This window comes from Phoca vitulina, unplaced genomic scaffold (assembly GCF_004348235.1).
Source record: "Phoca vitulina isolate PV1807 unplaced genomic scaffold, GSC_HSeal_1.0 scaffold58, whole genome shotgun sequence".
Taxonomy (NCBI): Eukaryota; Metazoa; Chordata; class Mammalia; order Carnivora; family Phocidae; genus Phoca; species Phoca vitulina.
The window spans coordinates 7,710,488-7,731,304 of NW_022589761.1; the positions used below are offsets into that span (position 1 = coordinate 7,710,488).

The window sequence follows — 20,817 nt, forward strand, 5'->3', positions numbered from 1 at the left end:
AGATAGATAGATAGATAGATAGATAGATAGATAGATAGATAGATAGAGGGGCGCCTGGGTGGCTCAGATGGTTAAGCATCTGCCTTCAGCTCGGGTCATGATCCCAGGGTCCTGATCGAGCCCCATGTCCAGCTCCCGGCTCAGCGGAGAGCCTGCTTCTCCCTCTGCCTCTCCCCCTGCTCGTGCTCTCTCTCTCTCTCTGTGTGTCTTGAATGAATAAATAAAATCTTTAAAAAAAAAAGATAGATAGATAGATAAAGAAAAAAAGAGAATGGACCCAAATAAATAAAATCATAAATGACAGAGGAGAAATAACAACCAACACCACAGAAATACACACAAAGAGAATATTATGAAAAAATATATGCCAACAAATTGGACAACCTAGAAGAAATGGATAAATTCCTAGAAACATATAAATTACCAAAATTGAAGCAGGGAGAAATAAAACATTTGAACTGACCAATAACCAGCAAAGAAACTGAATCAGTAATCAAAAAAATCCCAACAAACAAAAGTTCAAGACCAGATGGCTTTACAGGTGAATTTTAACAAACATTTAAAGAAGAGTTAATACCTATACTTCTCAACCTATTCCAAACAATAGATAAGGAAGGAAAACTTCCAAATTAATCTTATGAAGGGAGCATTACCCTAATATTAAAAACAGATAAGGACACCACAAAAAAAGAGAACTACAGGCCAATATCCCTGATGAACATAGATGCAAAAATCCTCAACAAAATACTAGCAAACCAAATCAACAATACATTAAAAAAAATCATTCACCACAATCAAGTGGGATTTATTCCTGGAAGAGTGTTTCAATATTCACAAATCAATCAACATGATACATCATATTAATAAAAGAAAGGGTAAGAACCATATAATCATTTCAATAGATGCAGAAAAAGCACTTGACAAAGTACTACATCCATTCATGATAAAAACCCTGAACAAGGTAAGTTTAGAGGGGAACATACCATAATTATATGGTCAACTAATCTTTGATAAAGCAGGAAAGACTATCTAATGGGAAAAAGACAGTCTCTTCAACAAATGGTGCTGGAAAAACTGTACAGCAACATGTACAAGAATGAAACTGGACCACTTTCTTACACCATACACAAAAATAAATTCATAGTGGGTTAAAGACCTAAATGTGAGAGCTGAAACCATTAAAATCCTGGAAGAGAGGCACAAGCAGTAATTTCTCTGACATTGGCTGTAGCAACTTTTTTCTAGATAGGTCCCCTGCGGGAAGGGAAACAAAAAGCAGAAATAAACTATTGAGACTCCATCAAAATAAAAAGTTTCTGTGTAGTGAAGGAAACAATCCACAAAACTAAAAGGCAACCTACTGAATGGGAGAAGATATATATTTTTTAAGATTTTATTTATTTATTTGACACAGAGAGAGAGAGACAGACAGAGCACACAAGTAAGGGGAATGGCAGGCAGAGGCAAAGGGAGATGCAGACTCCCCACAGAGCAGGGGAAGCCCAAGGCAGGACTTGATCCCAGGGCCCTGGGATCATGACCTGAGCTGAAGGCAGTCACCCAACCAACTGAGCCACCCAGGCACCCGGGAGAAGATATTTGTAAATGACATATCCAATAAAAGGTTAATATCCAAAATATATAAAGAACTTCTACAACTCAACAGCCAAAACACAAATAATTCAATTTAAAAATGGGCAGAAGACACAGATATTTCTCCAAAGAAGGCACACAGATCACCAAAAGATACAGGAAAAGATGCTCATCATCACTCATCATCAGGAAAATGCAATCAAAACTACAATGAGATCACCTCACGCCTGTCGGAATGGCTAAAATCAACAACATAAGAAACAGTGTTAGCAAGGATGTGGAGAAAAAGGAACCCTCTTGCACCATTGCTGGGAATGGAAACTGGTGCAGCCACTGTGGAAAACAGTACGGAGGTTCCTCAAAAAATTAAAAATAGAACTACCTGGGTGCCTGGGTGGTTCAGTAAGTTAAGCAGCTGCCTTCGGCTCAGGTCATGATCCTGGGGTCCTGGGATTGAGCCCCTCATCAGGGCTCCCTGTTCAGCAGGGAGTCTGCTTCTCCCTATGCCCCTCCCCCCTACCCATGTGCACGCTCTCTCTCTCTCTCTCTCAAATGAATAAAATCTTTTTTAAAAAAATAGAACTACCCTATGATCCAGCAAACACACTATTGGGTATTTTCCTGAAGAATACAAAAACACTAATTCAAAGGGATACATGCATCCCTTTGTTTATAGCAGCATTATTTACAATAGCCAAGATATGGAAGCAGCCCAAGTGTCCATTGACTGATGAATGGATAAAGAAGTTGTGATGTATATATACAATAGAATATTATTCAGCCATAAAAAAGAATGAAATCTTGCCATATGCAACAACATGGATGGAGCTACGGAGTATAATGCTAAGGGAAATAAGTCAGTCAAAGAAAAAAAAATACCATATGATTCCATTCATATGTGGAATTTAAGAAGACTCACTTTAAAAAAATAAATAAGGGCGCCTGGGTGGCAAATAAATTAATTAAATAAATAATAAATAATAAAGACTCACTTTAGACCCAAAGACACATATAGTTTCAAAGTGAAGTAATAGAAAATTACATTTAGGCAACTGGTAACTCAAAGAGACCTGAGATGGCTATAATAGCATTAAAAAGTAGACTTTAGATGAGAAAAGTTTACAAGAGACAATGAATTATATATTAATTAAAGCGTCAGTCTTCAGAAGATATAACAATCATAAACAGAGCCTTATATAAAGCAAAACCTGATAGGATTGAATGAAGAAATAGACAATTTAACAATAATAGCTGAAGACTTCAAGACCCCATATTCATTAATAGACACACAACTAGATAGATCAACAAGGAAAGAGAGGACTTGAGCAAAGGGAAAAGACAGAGAGAGAGAGAGGGAGGAAAAGAGAGAGAGAGAATCAAGGAACAGACTCTTAATTATAGAGAACAAACTGTAGGTTACCAGAGGGGAGAGGGGTAGGGATAGGGGTCAAATAGGTGATGGGGATTAAGGAGTACAATTGTTGTGATGAGCACTAGGTGATGTATGGAAGTGTTTAATCACTATATTATACATATGAAACTAATATAACACTGTATGTTAACTAACTGGAATTTAAAAAAAAACTTAAAAAAAGATGTCAATTGTAGTCCCCATTATAACAAATAAGAAAATAAGTTAAAGATATATAGAAAAAGAAATAAAGAGGAAATCAGAATGGTACACTACAAAAAAAAAATCAAAATAAAAGGCAGTAATAAGGAAATTTGAGAACAAAATATGTATAACATAAAAAACAAATACCAAAACGGCAGAAATCGCTTATCAGTATTTATTTTTATTTTTTTAAAGATTTATTTATTTGAGAGAGAGAGAGAGAGCATGAGTGGGAGGGGCAGAGGGAGAAGGAGAAAGAATCTTGAGCAGACTCCATGCTGAGCACAGAGCCCAAAGCAGGGCTTGATCCTAGGACCCTGAGATCATGACCTGAGCTAACACCAAGTGTCAGATGCTTAACCCACTGCACCACCCAGGTGCCCCAGTAATTAGTTCATTAATTTTTGAAAGATTTTTAATTTATTTATTTGAGAGACAGAGACAGAGAGCATGAGAGAGTGAGCATGAGCAGGGGGGAAGGGCAGAAGGAGAAGCAGGCTCCCTGCTGAGTGGGAAGTCTGACATTTGGATCCATCCCAGGACCCTGGGATCATGATCTGCGCGAAGGCAAATGCTTAACCGACTGAGTCACCCAAGGGCCCCTATTTATTTTTTTTTAAAGGTTTTTTTTTTTAAGATTTTTTAAAATTTATTTGATAGAGAGAGACACAGCGAGAGAGGGAACACAAGCAGGGGGTGTGGGAGATGGAGAAGCAGGCGTCCCGCAGAGCAGGAAGCCCGATGCGGGGCTCAATCCCAGGACCCTGGGATCATGACCTGAGCCGAAGGCAGACACTTAATGACTGAGCCACCCAGGCACCCCTACCCCTATTTATTTTTTAAGTAGGCTCCATGCCCAGTGCAGAGCCCAAAGCAAGGCTGAACTCATCACTGTGAAATCTTTTTTTTTTTTTAAGATTTTATTTATTTGACAGAGAGATAGACAGAAGAGCACAAGCAGAGGGAATAGCAGAGGGAGAGGGAGAAGCAGGCTCTGCACTGAGCAGGGAGCCCGATGCGGGACTCGATTCCAGGACCCTGGGATCATGACCTGAGCTGAAGGCAGACGCTTAACCATCTGAGCCACCCAGGCGCCCATGACTATGAAATCTTGAACTGAGCCAAGATCAAGAGTTGGTCACTCAACTGACAGAGCCACCCAGGCATCCCAGTAATTATTTAAATGTAAGTGCCTTAAACTTTCCAATGAAAAGGCAGATATTGGCAGGATGGATTTTTAAAAGGATCTGACTATTTGCTGTCTACAAGAGACTCACTTTATTTATTTTTTATATTTTATTTATTCACTTGAGAGAGAGAAAGAGCAAGCAAGTACGAGTTTGGGAGAGGCAGAGGGAGAGGGAGAAGCAGACTCCCCGCTGAGCAGGGAGCCCAATATGGGGCTTGATCACAGGACCCAGAAATCATGACCTGAGCTGAAGGCAGATGCTTAACCATCTGAGCCACCCAAGCACCAAGACTCACTTTAGACCCAAAGACACATATAGTTTCAAAGTGAAATAATGGAAAATTACATTTAGGCAATTGGTAACTCAAAGATATCTGAGATGGCTATAATAGCATAAAAAAGTAGACTTTAAATGAGAAAAGGTGGGTGCCTGGGTGGCTCAGTTGGTTAAGCGACTGCCTTCGGCTCAGGTCATGATCCTGGAGTCCCAGGATCGAGTCCCACATCAGGCTCCCTGCTCAGCAGGGAGTCTGCTTCTCCCTCTGACCCTCCTCCCTCTCATGCTCTCTCTCTATCATTCTCTCTCTCTCTCAATAAATAAATAAAAATCTTTAAAAAAAATAAATGAGAAAAGGTTACAAGAGACAATGAATTTTATATTAATTAAAGTGTCAGTCTTCAGAAGATATAACAATCATAAACATATATGCAGCTAACAATAGAGCCCTATAATATATAAAGCAAAACCTGATAGGATTGAATGAAGAAATAGACAATTCAACAGTAATAGCTGAAGACTTCAAGACCCCATATTCATTAATAGACACACAACTAGATAGATCAACGAGGAAATAGAGGACTTGAACAACACTGTAAACCAACTAGAACTAACAGACATATATAAAACACTTCACCTAACATCAGAATAAACATCATTCTCAAGTGTACATGGAACACTCTTTAGGACAGACCATACATTAAGACACACACACACACACACACACACACACACACACACACACAACTCAGTAAATTTATAAATATTGAAACCATACAATATATCTTCCCTGACCAAATGGAATGAAATTAGAAATCAATAGAGAAGGAAATCGACTATTCACAACTACATGAAAATTAAACACAGTTTGAAACAAACAGTGGATCAATGAAAAAAACCACAACAGAATTTAGACAATACGTTGAGATGAATGAAAACAAACATATCAAAACTTCAAGGCTGCAGCTAACACAGTACTCAGAGGGAAATTCATAGCTATAAATGGCTACATTAAAAACAAAAAAAAATCTCAAATCAATAACCTGACTTTCCACCTTAAGGAAGTAGAAAAAGAAGAGCAAATAAACACAAAGTAAGCAGAAGGAAGGAAATGGTAAAGATTAAAAAGGATATAAATAAAATAGTAAATAGAAAAACAACAGAGAATCGGGGTGCCTGGGTGGCTCAGTCATTAAGTGTCTGCCTTTGGCTCAGGTCATGATCCCAGGGTCCTGGGATCGAGCCCCGCATCAGGCTCCCTGCTCTGCAGGAAGCCTGCTTCTCCCTCTCTCACTCCCCCTGCTTGTGTTCCCTCTCTCGCTGTGTCTCTCTCTGTCAAATAAATAAAATCTTAAAAAAGAAAGAAAGAAAGAAAGAAAAACAACAGAGAATCAACAAAATAAAAAATTGGTTCCTTGAAAAGACTGACAAAATTGATGGACCAATAGGTAGTCTAAGAAAAATAGAAGATTCAAGTTACTCATATCTGGAATGAAAGTTGGGACATTACTATTGACCTTACAGAAATAAAAAAAATTATAACAGAATATTATGAACAATTTTATAAACAAATCAGATGACTCAGATGAAATGGACAAGTTCCTAGAAACACACAAACTACCATAACCTATTCAAGAGGAGTATGTAACAGTCTTTCTATGACAAATAAGGAGATTGAATCAGAAAGCAAGTAAATACTGTTAATGAAATGAATGTTTGTGTCCCTCTCAAAATTCATATGTTGAAATCCTAACCTTCCACATGAAGATATTTCAAGGTGAAGCCTTTGAGAGATAATTGGGCTTAGAGGAAGTCATGAGGGCAGGGTTGCCACGATGGGACTAGTACCCTTATAAGAAGAAACCAGAGAGTGTGCTCTCTCTCTCTCCTTCTGCCATATGAGGATACAGCAAGCAGGCAGCTGTCTGCAAATCAGAAAGAAGGTCCTTACCAGATGCTGAATCTGGTGGGACCTTGACCTTGGACTCCCCAGCTTTCAGAACTGTGAGAAATAAATGTTTGTTGTTTAGGCTACATCATCTATGGTTATTTTATTATAGCACCCCAAAATGACTAAGAAAACGTCTAACAAATAGACGTGGTCTACTGTGGTTTTACTGGTGAATTCTACCGAACATTTAAAGAATCAGCACCAATACTTCTGAAACTCTTCCAAAAAAATAGAAAAGAAGAGAATGCTTCCAAATTCATTCTATGAGACCAGTATTACCCTAATATCAAAGTCAGATAAATACATCACAGAAAACTACAGACCAATATTCTTTATGAATAGAAATGTAAGAATCCTCAATAAAATACTAGCAAATTGAATTAAGCTGCATATAAAAAAACTATGCAGGGGCGCCTGGGTGGCTCAGTTGGTTGGGCGACTGTCTTCGGCTCAGGTCATGATCCTGGAGTCCCAGGATCGAGTCCCACATCGGGCTCCCTGCTCAGCAGGGAGTCTGCTTCTCCCTCTGACCCTCCCCCTCTCATGCTCTCTCTCTATCTCATTCTCTCTCTCAAATAAATAAATGAAATTTAAAAAATAAATAAATAAAAAATAAAAAAATAAAAAAACTATGCACCATGACCAAGTGGGATGTATCCCAGGAATGTAAGGCTGGTTCAACATAGGAAAATCCATGAATGAAATATATCATATTAATAGAACAAAGAGAAAAGGGCATCTATGAAAATTAATAGTGAAAGCTTTCTCCTCTAAGACAAGGAACAAGACAAGGATGTCTGCTCTTGCCACTTCTCTTAACTTTATCATACTGGAAGTTCTAGCCAAGGCAACTGGGCAAGAAAAAGAAGTAAAAGTCATCCAAATTGGAGAGGAAAAAAGCAAAAACTATCTCTGTTCACAGATAATATGATCTTGTATATAGAAAACTCTAAAGAATCTACTAAAAATTATTAGAACTAATAAATGAGTTCAGCAAAGTTGCAGGATACAAAAATCAATGTTCAAAAATCAGTTGTATTTCTATATACTGGTAATGAACAATCCCAAAATGAAATTTAAAACAAGATTCTTAACTTTACCTAACAAGGTGAAAGATTTGTATACCGAAAAATATAAAACACTGTTGAAAGAAATTAAAGACTTAAATAAATGGAAAGACATCCTGTGTTCATGGATTGTAAGCCTTAATGTTGTTAAGATAGCAATATTCCCCAAAGTTACTGCAGATCCAATGCAATCCCTATCAAAATCCCAATGGCCTTCTCTTGCAGAAATGGACAAGCTGATCCTAAAATTTATATGGTGTTGCAAAGGACTCAGAATGGCCAAAATTATCTTGAAAAATAAGAAAATTGGAAGACTCACATTTCCTGTTTTCAAAACTTACTACAATGTTACAGAATCAAACCAGTATGGTACTAGCAAGGGCTAGACATATATCAATGAAACTGAATTGGGAAGCTAGAGATAAACCCATATATCTAAGGTCAATTGATTTTCAACAAGTGTGCAAGACTATTCAGTGGGGAAAGAATAGTCTTTTCAACAAATGGTGCTGGGACAATTGGGTATCAACATGTAAAAGGAGGAACTTGGACCCCTACCTTATACCATATAAAACTATAAATGGATCAAGGACATAAATGTAAGAGCTAAAACTATGAAACTCTTAAAAGGAAATATAGGTATAAAATTTTGTGATTTTGTATTAGGTAACCATTTCTTTTCTTTTTTTTTTTAAGATTTTATTTATTTGTTCATCAGAGAGAGAGAGAAAGCACAAGCAGGGAGAGTGGCAGGCAGAGGGAGAAGCAGGCTCCTCGATGAGCAAGAAGCCTGATGCGGGACTTGATCCCAGAACTGTGGGATCATGACCTGAGCCGAAGGCAGATGCTTAACCGACTGAGCCACCCAAACGTCCCTAGGTAACCATTTCTTAAATAGAACATCAAAAGCACAAATATCAAGAAAAAAGCAAATAAATTAGACTTCATCAAAATTAAAAACTTGTGCATCAAAGGAAACCACCAAGAAAGTGAAAATACAACCCACAGAATGGGAGACCATATTTGCAAATGATAGTAACATATAAATAATTTTTACAGTTCAACAACAAAAAGATAATCCAGTTTTAAAATGGGCAAAGGACTTGAATAGACATTTCCCTAAAGAAGATATATAAATGGCCAATAAACACATGGAAGAAACTCAACATCATTAGTAATTACAGAAATGTAAATCAAAACCACAGTAAGATACCACTTCACAGCTACCAATGGGATTAGGATTTAAAAAAAGGGAGGGGGGAGGACGGGGAATGACAATTGTTGGTGAAAATGTGGAGGAACCGGAATCCTCATACATTGCTAGTGGCAAAGTAAGATGGTGTAACCACTATGGGAAACAATTTGGCAGCTCCTCAAAAAGCGAAAGATAGAATGATCATATGATCCATGAATTCCACTCTTCCACATATATCCAAGAGAATTAAATGCCTATACTCAATGAAAACCTTGTACATGAATGTTCATCATAACATTTTTCATAATAGCTCCAAACTGGAAACAACTCAAATGTCCATCAACTGAAGAATGGATAAAATATGTGCTATATCCATACAATAGAATATTGTTCAGCCATAAGAAGGAATGTAGTACTGACACTTGCTACAACATGGATGAACCGTGAAAATATTATGCGAAGTGAAAGCAGCCATAAAAGGCCACATAGTTTGTGATTCCATTTATACCGAATGCCCAGAATAGGCAAGTCTATAGGGACAGAAAGTAAGTTAGTGGTTGCCAGAGGTAGGTGGGAGGGAAGGATGGGGAGTGACTGCTTAACGGTAACGGGTTTTCTTTTTGGCCTGATGAAAATGCCCTGGAAGTAGACAGTGGTGCTGGTTAGACAACTTTGTAAATGTACTAAAACTACTCAGCTGTGCTCTCTGAAACGTTAAAATAGTAAATTTTATGTTACCTGAATTTTACCTCAATAAAAAAATTTTAAAGCAAAGGATAATTCTTTGAAAAAAAATTTTAAATAAATATTTATTTTTTGAAGATATATACAAAAGTATTTAAAGATGAAACAATATCATAGCCTAGGATTTGCTTTAAAATACTCCAGGATTGTGTGTGTGAGGGAGGAGGATGGAATAAGGGAGACAATTCATCATGAGTAGCTAGATGATGGGGACATGAGTTTGTTACACTGTTCTTTTTCTATATTTGTTTGAAAATTTCCAGGTACATGTAAAAATCCAATGTGCAAGATAACATTGTTAAATTGCATAATTATTTCCTGTCTATTGACATATAGTAAAAGTTAATCATGTGTTTTAAGACTTCAATAAATTCAGTTTTTTAAAAAGTTTTAGAATACTCATCAATTCTACTCCTATAAATACCTAAAAGAAATTAAAGTATATGTCCACACAGAGTATATGTGTACCCAGATTTCACGGCAGCTTTATTTATAAAGCCAAAAACTGGAAACAACCCAAATGTCCAAATGTAAATGTCCATCAACAAGCGAACGGACAAACTGCACTTGTGTTGTATGGAATACTATTTAGTAATAAAATAGATGAACTTAAGAGTACCTGCAACAACATGGGTAATTCCTGCAAACACTGAGTGAATGAAGTCCTACATAAAAGACTACATGCTGTAAAATTCCACTTACATGATATTCTAGAACTTGCAAAATATATGGTTTTAGAAGTCCAGAGAGTGATTTCCTTTGTAGGGGGCCAAGCAGAAGGGAGCAGGCAGACGTCTCTAGGAAGAGCTGGAAATGTTCCGTTTCTCCAGTCAAGTGCTGGACACGGGTGTGTTCACTTTGTGAAAATCTACCAACCTGCATACTATGACATCTTTCCCATCTAAACAGGAATAAATGCCCTATACCGTTAAGCCTGATCCATGCCGTGTATCTCAGCACCCATGCCCTGGCATTCCCCCGGGCTCTGGAAGGCACCTGCCTGGGCGACGCCCAGTCCCAAAAGCCTCTCCCTACAGTGCACCTTCTGGTGCGTCTTCAGGTGGACTCTCTGACTGAACCCCTTCCCACACACGGCACAGGGATAGGGCTTCTGCCCTGTGTGCACCCTCTCGTGTCTCCTGAGGGCTGAACAGTGCCTGAAGTTCCTCTCACAAGCCCCACACCTGTAGGGCTGCTCTCCCGTGTGGACCCTCTGGTGGATGCCCAGGTCCTTGCTCCGGCCGAACTGCTTCCCTCAGGCCTCACGCCGAATGGTCTCTCCCCAGTATGGACGCGCTGGTGCAGGTAGAGGCTGGCTCTCTGGCTGAAACCCCAGCCACATGTGTCACACACATAGCCCTTGTCTCCTGCACGGTCCTGCGGTGTCGTGCCAGCGGAGAGCGCAGCGTGAAGCCCCGGCCACACACCTCACAAGCATGGGGCTTCCTTCCTACGTGGATGTTCTGGTGGGTCTGCAGGGCTGCCCTGCGGCTGAAGTCCTTGTTGCAGTCTTGGCACCTGAAGGGCCTCTCGCCCGTGTGGACGCGCCGGTGGATGGACAGGTTGGAGCTGCAGCTGAAGTCCTTCCCACATTCCTCACACGTGGGAGGTTTCTTTCCCATGTGGTCCTTCCTGTGCCTTCTCAGAGTGGATCCTGAGTTGGAGACTCTGGAACTCTCCATGCATTGGTAGGCCTTTTCTCTGGGAAGGAGCCTGGGAGAGTTAAGGTCTGCTGTCCTTACCCTGAAGGCTCTTCCACGCCCATCGTATAGAGAGGGCTTCTCTCCTGTATGGGTTTGCTGGTGAAGTAGGTTTTTGAGCTGTCTGAAGTCTTGGCCACACTGGGAACAGCTGTAGGGTTTTTCTCTTGGAGATGTTTGCCAAGGGAGAATCCCACCATTCTCATCCCTGACACCTGGGACAAAAAAATTAGATGATGAAGCGAGCAGGGGTTTTGTCCAAGGCTGCATGGTGCACACTCTGGACACACTCTCAGGGAGCGCCGGTCAGGCTGAGAAGCTTCGCAAAGTAGAGAAGTGTTGGGCTGCTGCTCTTTGTCCTCTTGACCTTGGGTTTTTCATTTTTGCTTCAGGGGTAAAGGGAACATACGGAGAACCCTTTCCTTAGTGAGGAAATGAAGTGTTACTAAAACACTTGATTAAACTCTGTGAACTACAAATGTGTTAGTGTTGTTAAAGCATAATTATCAAAAAGTTAAAAAGATAACTTTCACAAATATGAAGTGAACAGGGGCACCTAGCTGGCGACTCTTGATCTCAGGGTTGTGAATTCAAGCCATGTGTTGGGGGTAGAGCTTACTTCACACACACACACACACACACACACACACACACACACCCCAAATATGGAGTGAACATCTGTCAAAAATTTTAATGAGGAACCAATAAGATGGTAAGGCTGGTTCTTAAGCATGTATGGAGCCTGAGCATTTAATGCTTTTATAAAAAAAGGTATTTGTCTCCAATCAAAAAAATATTTAAATATTTTCAATTAAATGAAAAGCATAAAAAGTCAAACAAGATGTATTTTTAAAATTGCTACCCATCCCTTCATGGATTAGTGGGTTACTGATGGCATTTACTCCTGGCTGACTGGTTCTTATCTGAATAGGAGCTTCTTGGCATTTCTTCCTCCATCCATACATCATCTTCTTGTTCAAAATAGAAAATCATTTCCGGTTTGGACAGCAGATGCCCTGCTTGAGGGGAAAGACATGTGGATTAGGGCCCTGCAATGTGACTAAGGACCCTCACACAAGTCAAATCTAGGCCTTGGTATCCGTGAAGATCCTCTGAAGACTGAGAAAGGTGAATAAACCTATTATACATTAATATCACATTTTGCATTTACTTATACACTTACAAATATGTATATATATTCCCTAAACAAGGAAAGTTCCAGGAATTCTTGGGAACTTCAGTGAAGAGACCCATTTGCAATATAAAACAGTAATAATGCTCAATGGCTTGAATAGGCAGTGATGAGGCCAAGGAAGTGCAGCCCCAAGTATGATTTGAAGAAACTTGTCAAAAATGCAGACTCCATCCCAAATCCACTGAATCAGTAGTGCTGGTGATAGAAGCCAGGGTTGTAGGTTTTTTGGATAACCTCGTATTTTATAGAAAAGTAGCAAGAGTAACACCAAGAACACCCATAGAACCCTGACCCATATTCACCAGTTGTTATTGTTTGGCCCATTTACTTTATTACTTTCTCTCTCTCTCCACACACACAATTCTTTTCTAAAACCATGTGAGAGAAAGTTATAGGCCCCATGGCTCTCTAGGCCCCAATTCTTAGTAGGTATTTCCTAAGAACAAGGACATTCTCTCCCATAACAGCAGCACAGTCATCAAAATCAGGGGACTTAACATTGACACAGTATTTTACGTAATCCAGTTAATTTGCAAAAGACGCCAATATGTCCCTTTTGGCACTCTTCCTGGACATTTTTTAGCATTGCGCATTTAGTTGTAATGTGTCTTTAATCTTCTTTAAGTTGGACAGGAACTGGCATTTCTAATGATCAGGTATTTTTCTGCACTCTCAAATCTGATACCCTCTGCCATAAGGGATCTGGAATATGTGGGTGCCCAAATGCTAATCCCCTCGGGATTTAATCCATTTGGTTGAACCCACTGTGAGAGCAGATGGGTTCGGGAAGATGCTGTGCTCACCCAAGGAGATGAGATTCTCATAGTTCTCCAACATCACTTCTCTGTACAGGTGACTCTGAGAAGGGTCCAGATGTCCCCACTCCTCTTGGGCAAAGTCCACAGCCACATCCTTGAATGTCACCAGCTGTTAAAATGACAGACATAGTCACACACAGACATACCCATTCCCACAGAGTAATGCAGTTGACAAGTACAGTGAATCTTGATGGTTTCTAGGGTCCTGATTTTGGCAAACATCCATGCACCTGCTTACATTATATTTTGTAGAAGATGGAAAAGACATATGAGACACATTTAAAGCTCTCCAACCCTTAAAGTTTCTTTGATGGGAAGACTCAAACTTCAACCAGAGTACACCCAAAGCTACACAATTCCAGAGGTGCTGCCCACACCACATTGTATGAATCAGGAGAATAAGCTTGAGATTCAAAGTCCATAGTTTACATTAGAGTTCACTCTTGATTTTGTACATTCTATGGGTTTGGACAAATGTATAATGATATGTATCCATTATTATGGTATCATACAGAGTATTTTCACTGCCCTAAAAATCCTCTGCACTCTTCCTACTCACCACTTCCTGTCAACCCTGGTAACCACTGAGCTTTTTACTGTCCTTATAGGCTTTGATGTACCTTCCACATGACAGTGACAAGCTGGCTTAAGAGATCTGCCTCTTCCTCTCCAACCCCCAAATAGAAACTTTACAGTGGAAAAAACTGGGAGACCCTACATTAATTTTTTTTTTTTAAAGATTTTATTTATTTATTTGACAGAGAGAGAGTGAGAGCAGGAACACAAGCAGGGGAAGTGTAGGAGGGAGAAGCAGGCTTTCCGCTGAGCCTGGAGCCCGATGCGGGACTCGATCCCAGGACCCTGGGATCATGACCTGAGCCGAAGGCAGACGCTTAACGACTGAGCCACCCAGGCGCCCCCTACATTAATTTTTTAAAAGATTTTATTTTATTTTATTTTATTTAGAGAGAGAGAGAGGGAGGGAGTGCAAGCAGGAAGAGGGGCAGAGAGAGAGGGAGAGAGAGAATCCCAAGGAGACTCTGCACCAAGCATGGAGCCTGACACAGGCTCGATCCCAGGACCCTGAGACCATGACATGAGCCAAAATCAAGAGTTGAAAACTTAACTGACTGCCACCCAAGCACCCCAACCCTACATTAATTTAAGTCACCAAAGTTAATATCACTAGTAATGAAACGAATCAATATTATGTGCTATCTGATATGACACACTGAGGACAAGTCCCTTCTGCATCATTCCTGCCAAAAGTGTAAAACCTAAATCTAATCATGAAGAACTATCAAATAAATCTTAACTGAGGAACATTCTACAAAACAGCTGAACCTGCACTCATCAAAAATCATGATCAAGAAAGACAGAGAGGGGCGCCTGGGTGGCTCAGCCGTTAAGCGTCTGTCTTCAGCTCAGGTCATGATCCCGGAGTCCTGGGATCGAGCCCCTCATTGGGCTCCCTGCTCGGTGGGAAGCCTGCCTCTCCCTCTCCCACTCCCACTGCTTGTATTCCCTCTCTCGCTTTGTCTCTCTCTGTCAAATAAATAAATAAAATATTTAAAAAAATAAAAAGAAAGTGTTCCAGATTAAAGAAGACTAAAGAGAGGAAACAAAGGGAAAAAGGCCATAAAGAAAATAATTAAGACAATTGGCAAATTTTAATTATGGGTTAGAGATCAGACAATAGTATTGTATCACGGTTAAATTTTCTAAATTATACTATGGTCATTTAAGGGGCTGTTCTTGCTTATAGAAGATGCGTGCCAAAGTAATTAGAGGTAAAAGACATGATGATGTCCACAATTTAGCCTCAAATGATTCAGAAAATGATAAATACACAGAGATGCAATGATAAAGTAACTGTGACAAAAAGCTGGCAATTGATGAATATGAGTAAAGGCAATATTGGTGTTCTTTGTACTATTATTGCAATTCTTCTGTAAATTTGATATCATTTAAATTTTAAAATCCATTGCAGTAAAAAACAAAACCAAACAAAAACCATTTTAACAAGGCCTACAAAGCCCGCAAGAAAGGACAGTACTTCTCAATGTACGCGGTAGACACTGGGGCTTGTGGAAGAGATACTGGACCATTTGTGACCTAAATTAATGGAAGTAGGGGCAAAGGTTAAGGTGTGCCAGGGCTCTGATATGGTGGTGGGGTTGGGGGAGTGCATTGAGGAGGGAGAGTGGGCTCTCCTCTGGAGTATCCTAAAGCTGTGCCATGTTTCATGTTTGTCTTAGAGTCCTGGTGGGCTCCGCAAGGCAGTGAACAAACATGTCACCTAACCGGGACAGGGATTACTGCACGAAAGAGGTTAAATCCCACTCACTGGGGGTCTTGCTGCCAGGAACCTGGGGGCCATTTTCTCCTCTCTTCACAGATCACTCAGGGCCAGCAGATTCCAAAGAGGGCAGAATAGGGAGCTGGGAGAAATGAGGATTGAGTCACATGCCAGAAATCCTCATACCCAGTCTGTGCAGATCCACCCTCACCTAAAAGGAAAATAAAAGCATCAATAGAAAATCCAGAAATAAACCCACAATTATATGGCCAATTAATCTTCAATGAAGCAGGAAAGACTATCCAATGGGAAAAGGACAGTCTTTTCAACAAATGGTGTTGGGAAAACTGGACAGCGACATGCAAAAGAATGAAACTGGACCACTTTCTTATACCATACACAAAAATAAATTCAAAATGGATTAAAGATCTAAATGGAGACCTGAAACCATAAAAATCCTAGAAGAGAACATAGGCAGTAACTTCTTTGGCGTCGACCATAGCAACTTCTTTCTAGATATGTCTCCTCAGGCAAGGAAACAAAAGTAAAAATAAACTATTGGGACTATATCAAAATAAAAAGCTTCTGCACAGCAAAGGAAACAATCAACAAAACCAAAAGACACCTATGGAATGGGAGAAGATATTTGTAAATAACATATCCAATAAAGGGTTAGTATCCAAAATATATAAAGAACTTATAAAACTCAACACCCAAAACACAAATAATCCAGGGCGCCTGGGTGGCTCAGTTGGTTAAGCGACTGCCTTCGGCTCAGGTCATGGTCCCGGAGTCCTGGGATCGAGTCCCGCATCGGGCTCCCGGCTCGGCGGGGAGCCTGCTTCTCCCTCTGACCCTCTTCCCTCTCATGCTGTTTCTCTCTCTCTCTCTCTCAAATAAATAAATAAATAAAATCTTTAAAAACAAAACAAAACACAAATAATCCAATTAACAAATGGGCAGAAGACATGAACAGATATTTCTCCAAAGAAGACATACAGATGGCCAACAGACACATGAAAAGATGCTCAACATCACTCATCATCAGGGAAATGCAAATCAACAGTACAATGAGATATCACTTCACACTTGTCAGAATGGCTAAAATCAACAACACAACAAACAACAAGTGTTGGTGAGGATGTAGAGAAAAAGGAACCCTCTTGCACTGTTGGTGGGAATGCAAACTGGTGCAGCCACTGCGGAAAACAGTATGGAGGTTCCTCAAAAAGTTAATAGAACTACCTTGCGATCCAGTAGTTACACTACTGGGTATTTATGCAAAGACTACAAGAACACTCATTCAAAGAGATACAGGCACCGTGATGTTTCTAGCAGCACTGTTTACAATAGGCAAGATATGGAAGCAGCCCAAGTGTCCATCAGTTGATGAATGGATGAAGAAGAGGCAGTATATATATACAATGGAATATTATTCAGCCATAAAAAGAATGAAATCTTGCCATTTGCAACGACATAGATGGAACTACAGAGTGCAAAATAAATCAGAAAGATAAATACTATATGCTTTCACTCATGTAGAAATAAGAAACAAAACAAAAAAGCAAAGGGAAAACAATAAGAGAGAGAGAGAGAAATCAAGAAACCAACTCAATTATAGAGAAGAAACTGATGGTTACCTGAGGGAAGGGGTGTGGGGGAAGGATTAAATCGGTGATGGGCATTAACGAGTGCACCTGTAATGAGCACAAGGTGATATATGGAAGTATTAATCACTATATTGTACACCTGAAACTAATATAACACTGTATGTTAACTAACTGGAATTAAAATAAAAACTTAAAAAGAAAAGCGTCAAGAACCGAAGTCCACCTGCAAGACCGTGAAGAATGGAGAACTCGCATATCCTTCAATCTCTGCACTCAGAGGGGCTTTGCTTAATATAGCCAGGCTGTGACTCAGGGGTGGCCTGGGATACCAAATTCACAACTGGGGCACCTCCACCTTTAACATCTGGGGCCATAACTCCCACTGGGACAACAAAGTGAAAACAACACCCCTCTAGCCTTTCTGGCCAAGAGTATGGAGAATTCTCTGTTGAAGATATCTGGGCAGGGGCATCCACTTACTAACTCCTCCCTCATCGCCCAAACCCGAGAATGCACAGATGTAGCCACTCCCACAAACACCTAAGAACATGCAGCCCTAGACGGTCCCCCCCGCCAAACCCCTGTACCCTACCTCACTGTCCTCTCTCCACCAACCTGGGGAGGTGGCCCAGCTGCCCCCCCAACCCAAATTGCCCGGCCAAAATTTATCAAAGGCCCCCCTGGCTTCTGCCCACCCGCCCCCCAACCCAAGGATGCATCACAGCTCACCAACCCGGGAACACACAGTCGCAGCCATCCGCGCATCTCAATAGAACCAAGAACCCCCCCAGGGGCGCCTGAGTGGCTCAGTCGGTTAAGCGTCTGCCTTCGGCTCAGGTCATGATCCCAGGGTCCTGGGATCGAGCCCCGCATCGGGCTCCCTGCTCTGTGGGAAGCCTGCTTCTCCCTCTCCCGCTTCCCCGCTTGTGTTCCCTCTCTCTCTGTCTCTCTGTCGAATGAATAAATAAAATCTTTAAAAAAAAAAAAAAAAAGAACCAAGAACCCCCCATGTCGCCCCCCAGACCCTGCGAGCCCCGAACGTTCGGTTTTCCCTGGTCCCCCTTCGCACGACCCGGGTACTCTCCGCTATTCCCGCCGCCCTCAGCCCGTAAGACTGGCGGACTCACCTCTCCGGACGTCCGCCTGGGAGGTCTTGGGCACGGAGGCCGCCACGAGACCTTCATGGGCCGCGTGCCCGAGAACGGCCCAGCCCACCCGCGCTTCAGACCGAGAAGGCCCAGCAGCTGGTGCCCCGGCGCAGGGGCCTGGCGGCTGGACCACAACTCCCAGAAGCCCCCGCGCAGGCCGGGCGCGCTCGGTACCCCTCCCGGAGGCGAGACCCGCGTAGGTGAACGCAGAGTCTAAGCCGTGGTGGTCCCGCTCGTGGGGGCTGGACCCACCCGCACAAAAACAGACACGTGCCTCCGCGGTCTACAATCAGATGTAAAAAATGCCTGTAATTAGTCTGTTCAGACTTAGCTGTATTTAAGCTTATATCTTTTATGTGAATATTTACGTCATCTTTTTTTTTTTTAAGATTTTTATTAATTTATTTATTTGAGAGAGGGAGAATGATAGAGAGAGCACCAGAGGGGGGAGAGTCAGAGGGAGAAGCAGACTCCCTGCTGAGCAGGGAGCCCGATGTCGCACTCAATTCTGGGACTCGATCCTGGGACTCCAGGATCACGACCTGAGCTGAAGGCAGTCGCTTAACCAACTGAGCCACCCAGGCGCCCCTATTTATGTCAGCTTAACCTGCCTTTTTAAAAATTATTAATTATTTAATTATTTATTATTTAATTATTTATTATTATGTATTATTAATTATTGATAATTATTATTTAATTTTATTAATTTAATTTTAATTATGTTAACGTTAATTATGTTATGTTAAAGTGTTCCATGATTCATTGTTGAGTATAACACCCAGTGCTCCATGCAGTACTTGCCCTCTTTAATACCCATCACCAGGCTAACCCATGCCCCCAGCCCCTCCCCTCTAGAATCCTCAGTTTGTTTCTCAGAGTCCATAGTCTCTCATGGTTCGTCTCCCCCTCTAACTTCCCCCCCTTCATTTTTCCCTTCCTGCTATCTTCTCTTTTTTTTTTTTTTTTTTTTTACATATAATGTATTATTTGTTTCAGAGGTACAGGTCTGTGATTCAACAGTCCTACACAATTCACAGCGCTCACCCTAGCACATACCCTCCCCTAACCTGCTTTGTAAATCAAATATATATTGAACACGAAGTGTTCGTCCATAACATTTTGTAAATTCTACATGCCACTTATGTAATTGTCTTATCTTGTTATCATTAGGTTGTTTCAAATTACTGGTATTACAACCACCATCACCTGTGTTTGGCAGAGCTCAAAGGCAGGCAGGGGAGTAGGAAAACTTTATAGTGAAAAAGGGAAGGCTTCAGGAATACAGTGATTGGAGATTATTGGCATAGAGAAGGTGGAGGTGAGCTAAAAAGAAGCAGTGCATATTATATGACTGGTTTGGGATCGAATTTGGCTTTCTCTGGTTGGTCCTGAACTGGAAGCAGAGGCAAAAAAAAAAAAAAAGGTGGGAGGGGAGCTAGCAGTCATTGTCCAAAGCCTGAATGTTATGGGCTGATCACTGCCAAGGTTTAGTTTGGTTTCCTGATTGGAAACTAGTTGGTTGCTGCAGAGTTTGTAGGTCAGAATTCTGTTGGCATATATGATCTGTCATTGTCTGTTTGTATATCCAGTCTGTCAAGTTTAATGGTTTCAAACAACAGCAATCATTTACTATCTTTCATGGTTTCTCTGGGTCAGGAATTCTGGAACAATCTGGATGGACAGTTTTGGCTCAAATTTTTCATGATAGCTGAACCTGGAAGAGTGCAGAGTTCCCGGAGCCACTGGGAGCTGGTGGGACATCTCTCTTATTTCATGTAATCTTAGGGTTTCTCCATGTGGTCTCTCTGTGTGGGCTAGTTTGGGCTTCTTAACAGCATGGTAGCCTCAGACATCTTACACTGCAGCTCAGGGTTCTAAAGGCAAGAGTCCCAAGAAAGATCCAGATGGAAGCTCTATCATGTTTTACACCTAGCCTCAGAATCACATAGCATCATTTCCACTGTACTCACAATTTAAAAGGTCCATCCAGATTCAGTGGAAAGGGGAAATTGCCTCCACTTTCTGATGGGAAAGTGGCAAGGTTCTGGAAGACCATGTGGGACCAAAAATATAGTTGCACTCATTTTTGGAAAATACAATTTGGCATAAACTGTAAACAGATGGAAGCAGAGGAAGAAGTCTTAATTTTTGCTCAGCCATGAAGACTGGACATTGTTATTACTGAGCTGAAACCACTTGTAGGTGTGATAAAAAAAATCATGATCTCTAAATAAATTTTCAACAGGATCAGGGAAGATCTAGCTCCACCGAACATATTTAAAGTGACAATGAGAGACAAAAATGAAGCTGTTTTCTGTTTACTCTCCTTGTCCAATTATCTGTTCACTGTTACTATAGTTTTGTCATTTTGAAGATGTTGAATAGAATCATACAAAATGTACCTTTTGATATTGGC

The 20,817-nt window shown here is 40.9% G+C and overlaps 2 protein-coding genes across 4 annotated transcripts in view; both read right to left on the bottom strand.

Annotated features, from left to right (window-relative positions):
• Window positions 1-9,423: 9,423 nt before the first annotated feature.
• ZFP30 (ZFP30 zinc finger protein) overlaps window positions 9,424-20,817 on the bottom strand; it is a 44,761-nt gene continuing 33,367 nt past the window's right edge. The window contains exon 6 of the mRNA XM_032390319.1: window positions 9,424-11,332. Within this exon, the coding sequence (XP_032246210.1) occupies window positions 10,894-11,332 (439 nt within the window). The 3' untranslated portion in view covers window positions 9,424-10,893. The remainder of the gene's footprint in view (window positions 11,333-20,817) is intronic.
• Window positions 12,042-18,633, bottom strand: LOC116623318 (zinc finger protein 90 homolog). 3 transcript variants are annotated; one of them, XM_032390405.1, is made up of 4 exons: window positions 18,381-18,626; window positions 15,692-15,854; window positions 13,330-13,453; window positions 12,042-12,347 (listed from the first exon to the last, which is right to left on the bottom strand). In XM_032390405.1, the coding sequence occupies exons 2-4, from the start codon at window positions 15,722-15,724 to the stop codon at window positions 12,217-12,219; spliced, it is 288 nt and encodes a 95-aa protein (XP_032246296.1). In that variant the 5' UTR covers window positions 15,725-15,854; window positions 18,381-18,626; the 3' UTR covers window positions 12,042-12,216. The 3 variants fall into 3 exon arrangements, with proteins under 3 accessions (XP_032246296.1, XP_032246293.1, XP_032246294.1); XM_032390402.1 differs by lacking the exon at window positions 15,692-15,854 and having other exon boundaries at window positions 12,042-12,350; window positions 18,381-18,633; XM_032390403.1 differs by lacking the exon at window positions 15,692-15,854 and having other exon boundaries at window positions 18,381-18,628.

What these genes read in the sequence shown, in the direction of transcription:
- LOC116623318 (XM_032390402.1), bottom strand. Translation starts at nt 18,437, where the DNA reads ATGAAGGTCTCGTGGCGGCCTCCGTGCCCAAGACCTCCCAGGCGGACG. An exon ending in CCAGGCGGACGTCCGGAGAG is followed by an intron (nt 13,454 to 18,380) that starts GTGAGTCCGCCA and finishes TCATTTTAACAG; the next exon opens with CTGGTGACATTCAAGGATGT. An exon ending in TGAGAATCTCATCTCCTTGG is followed by an intron (nt 12,351 to 13,329) that starts GTGAGCACAGCA and finishes TTTCCCCTCAAG; the next exon opens with CAGGGCATCTGCTGTCCAAA.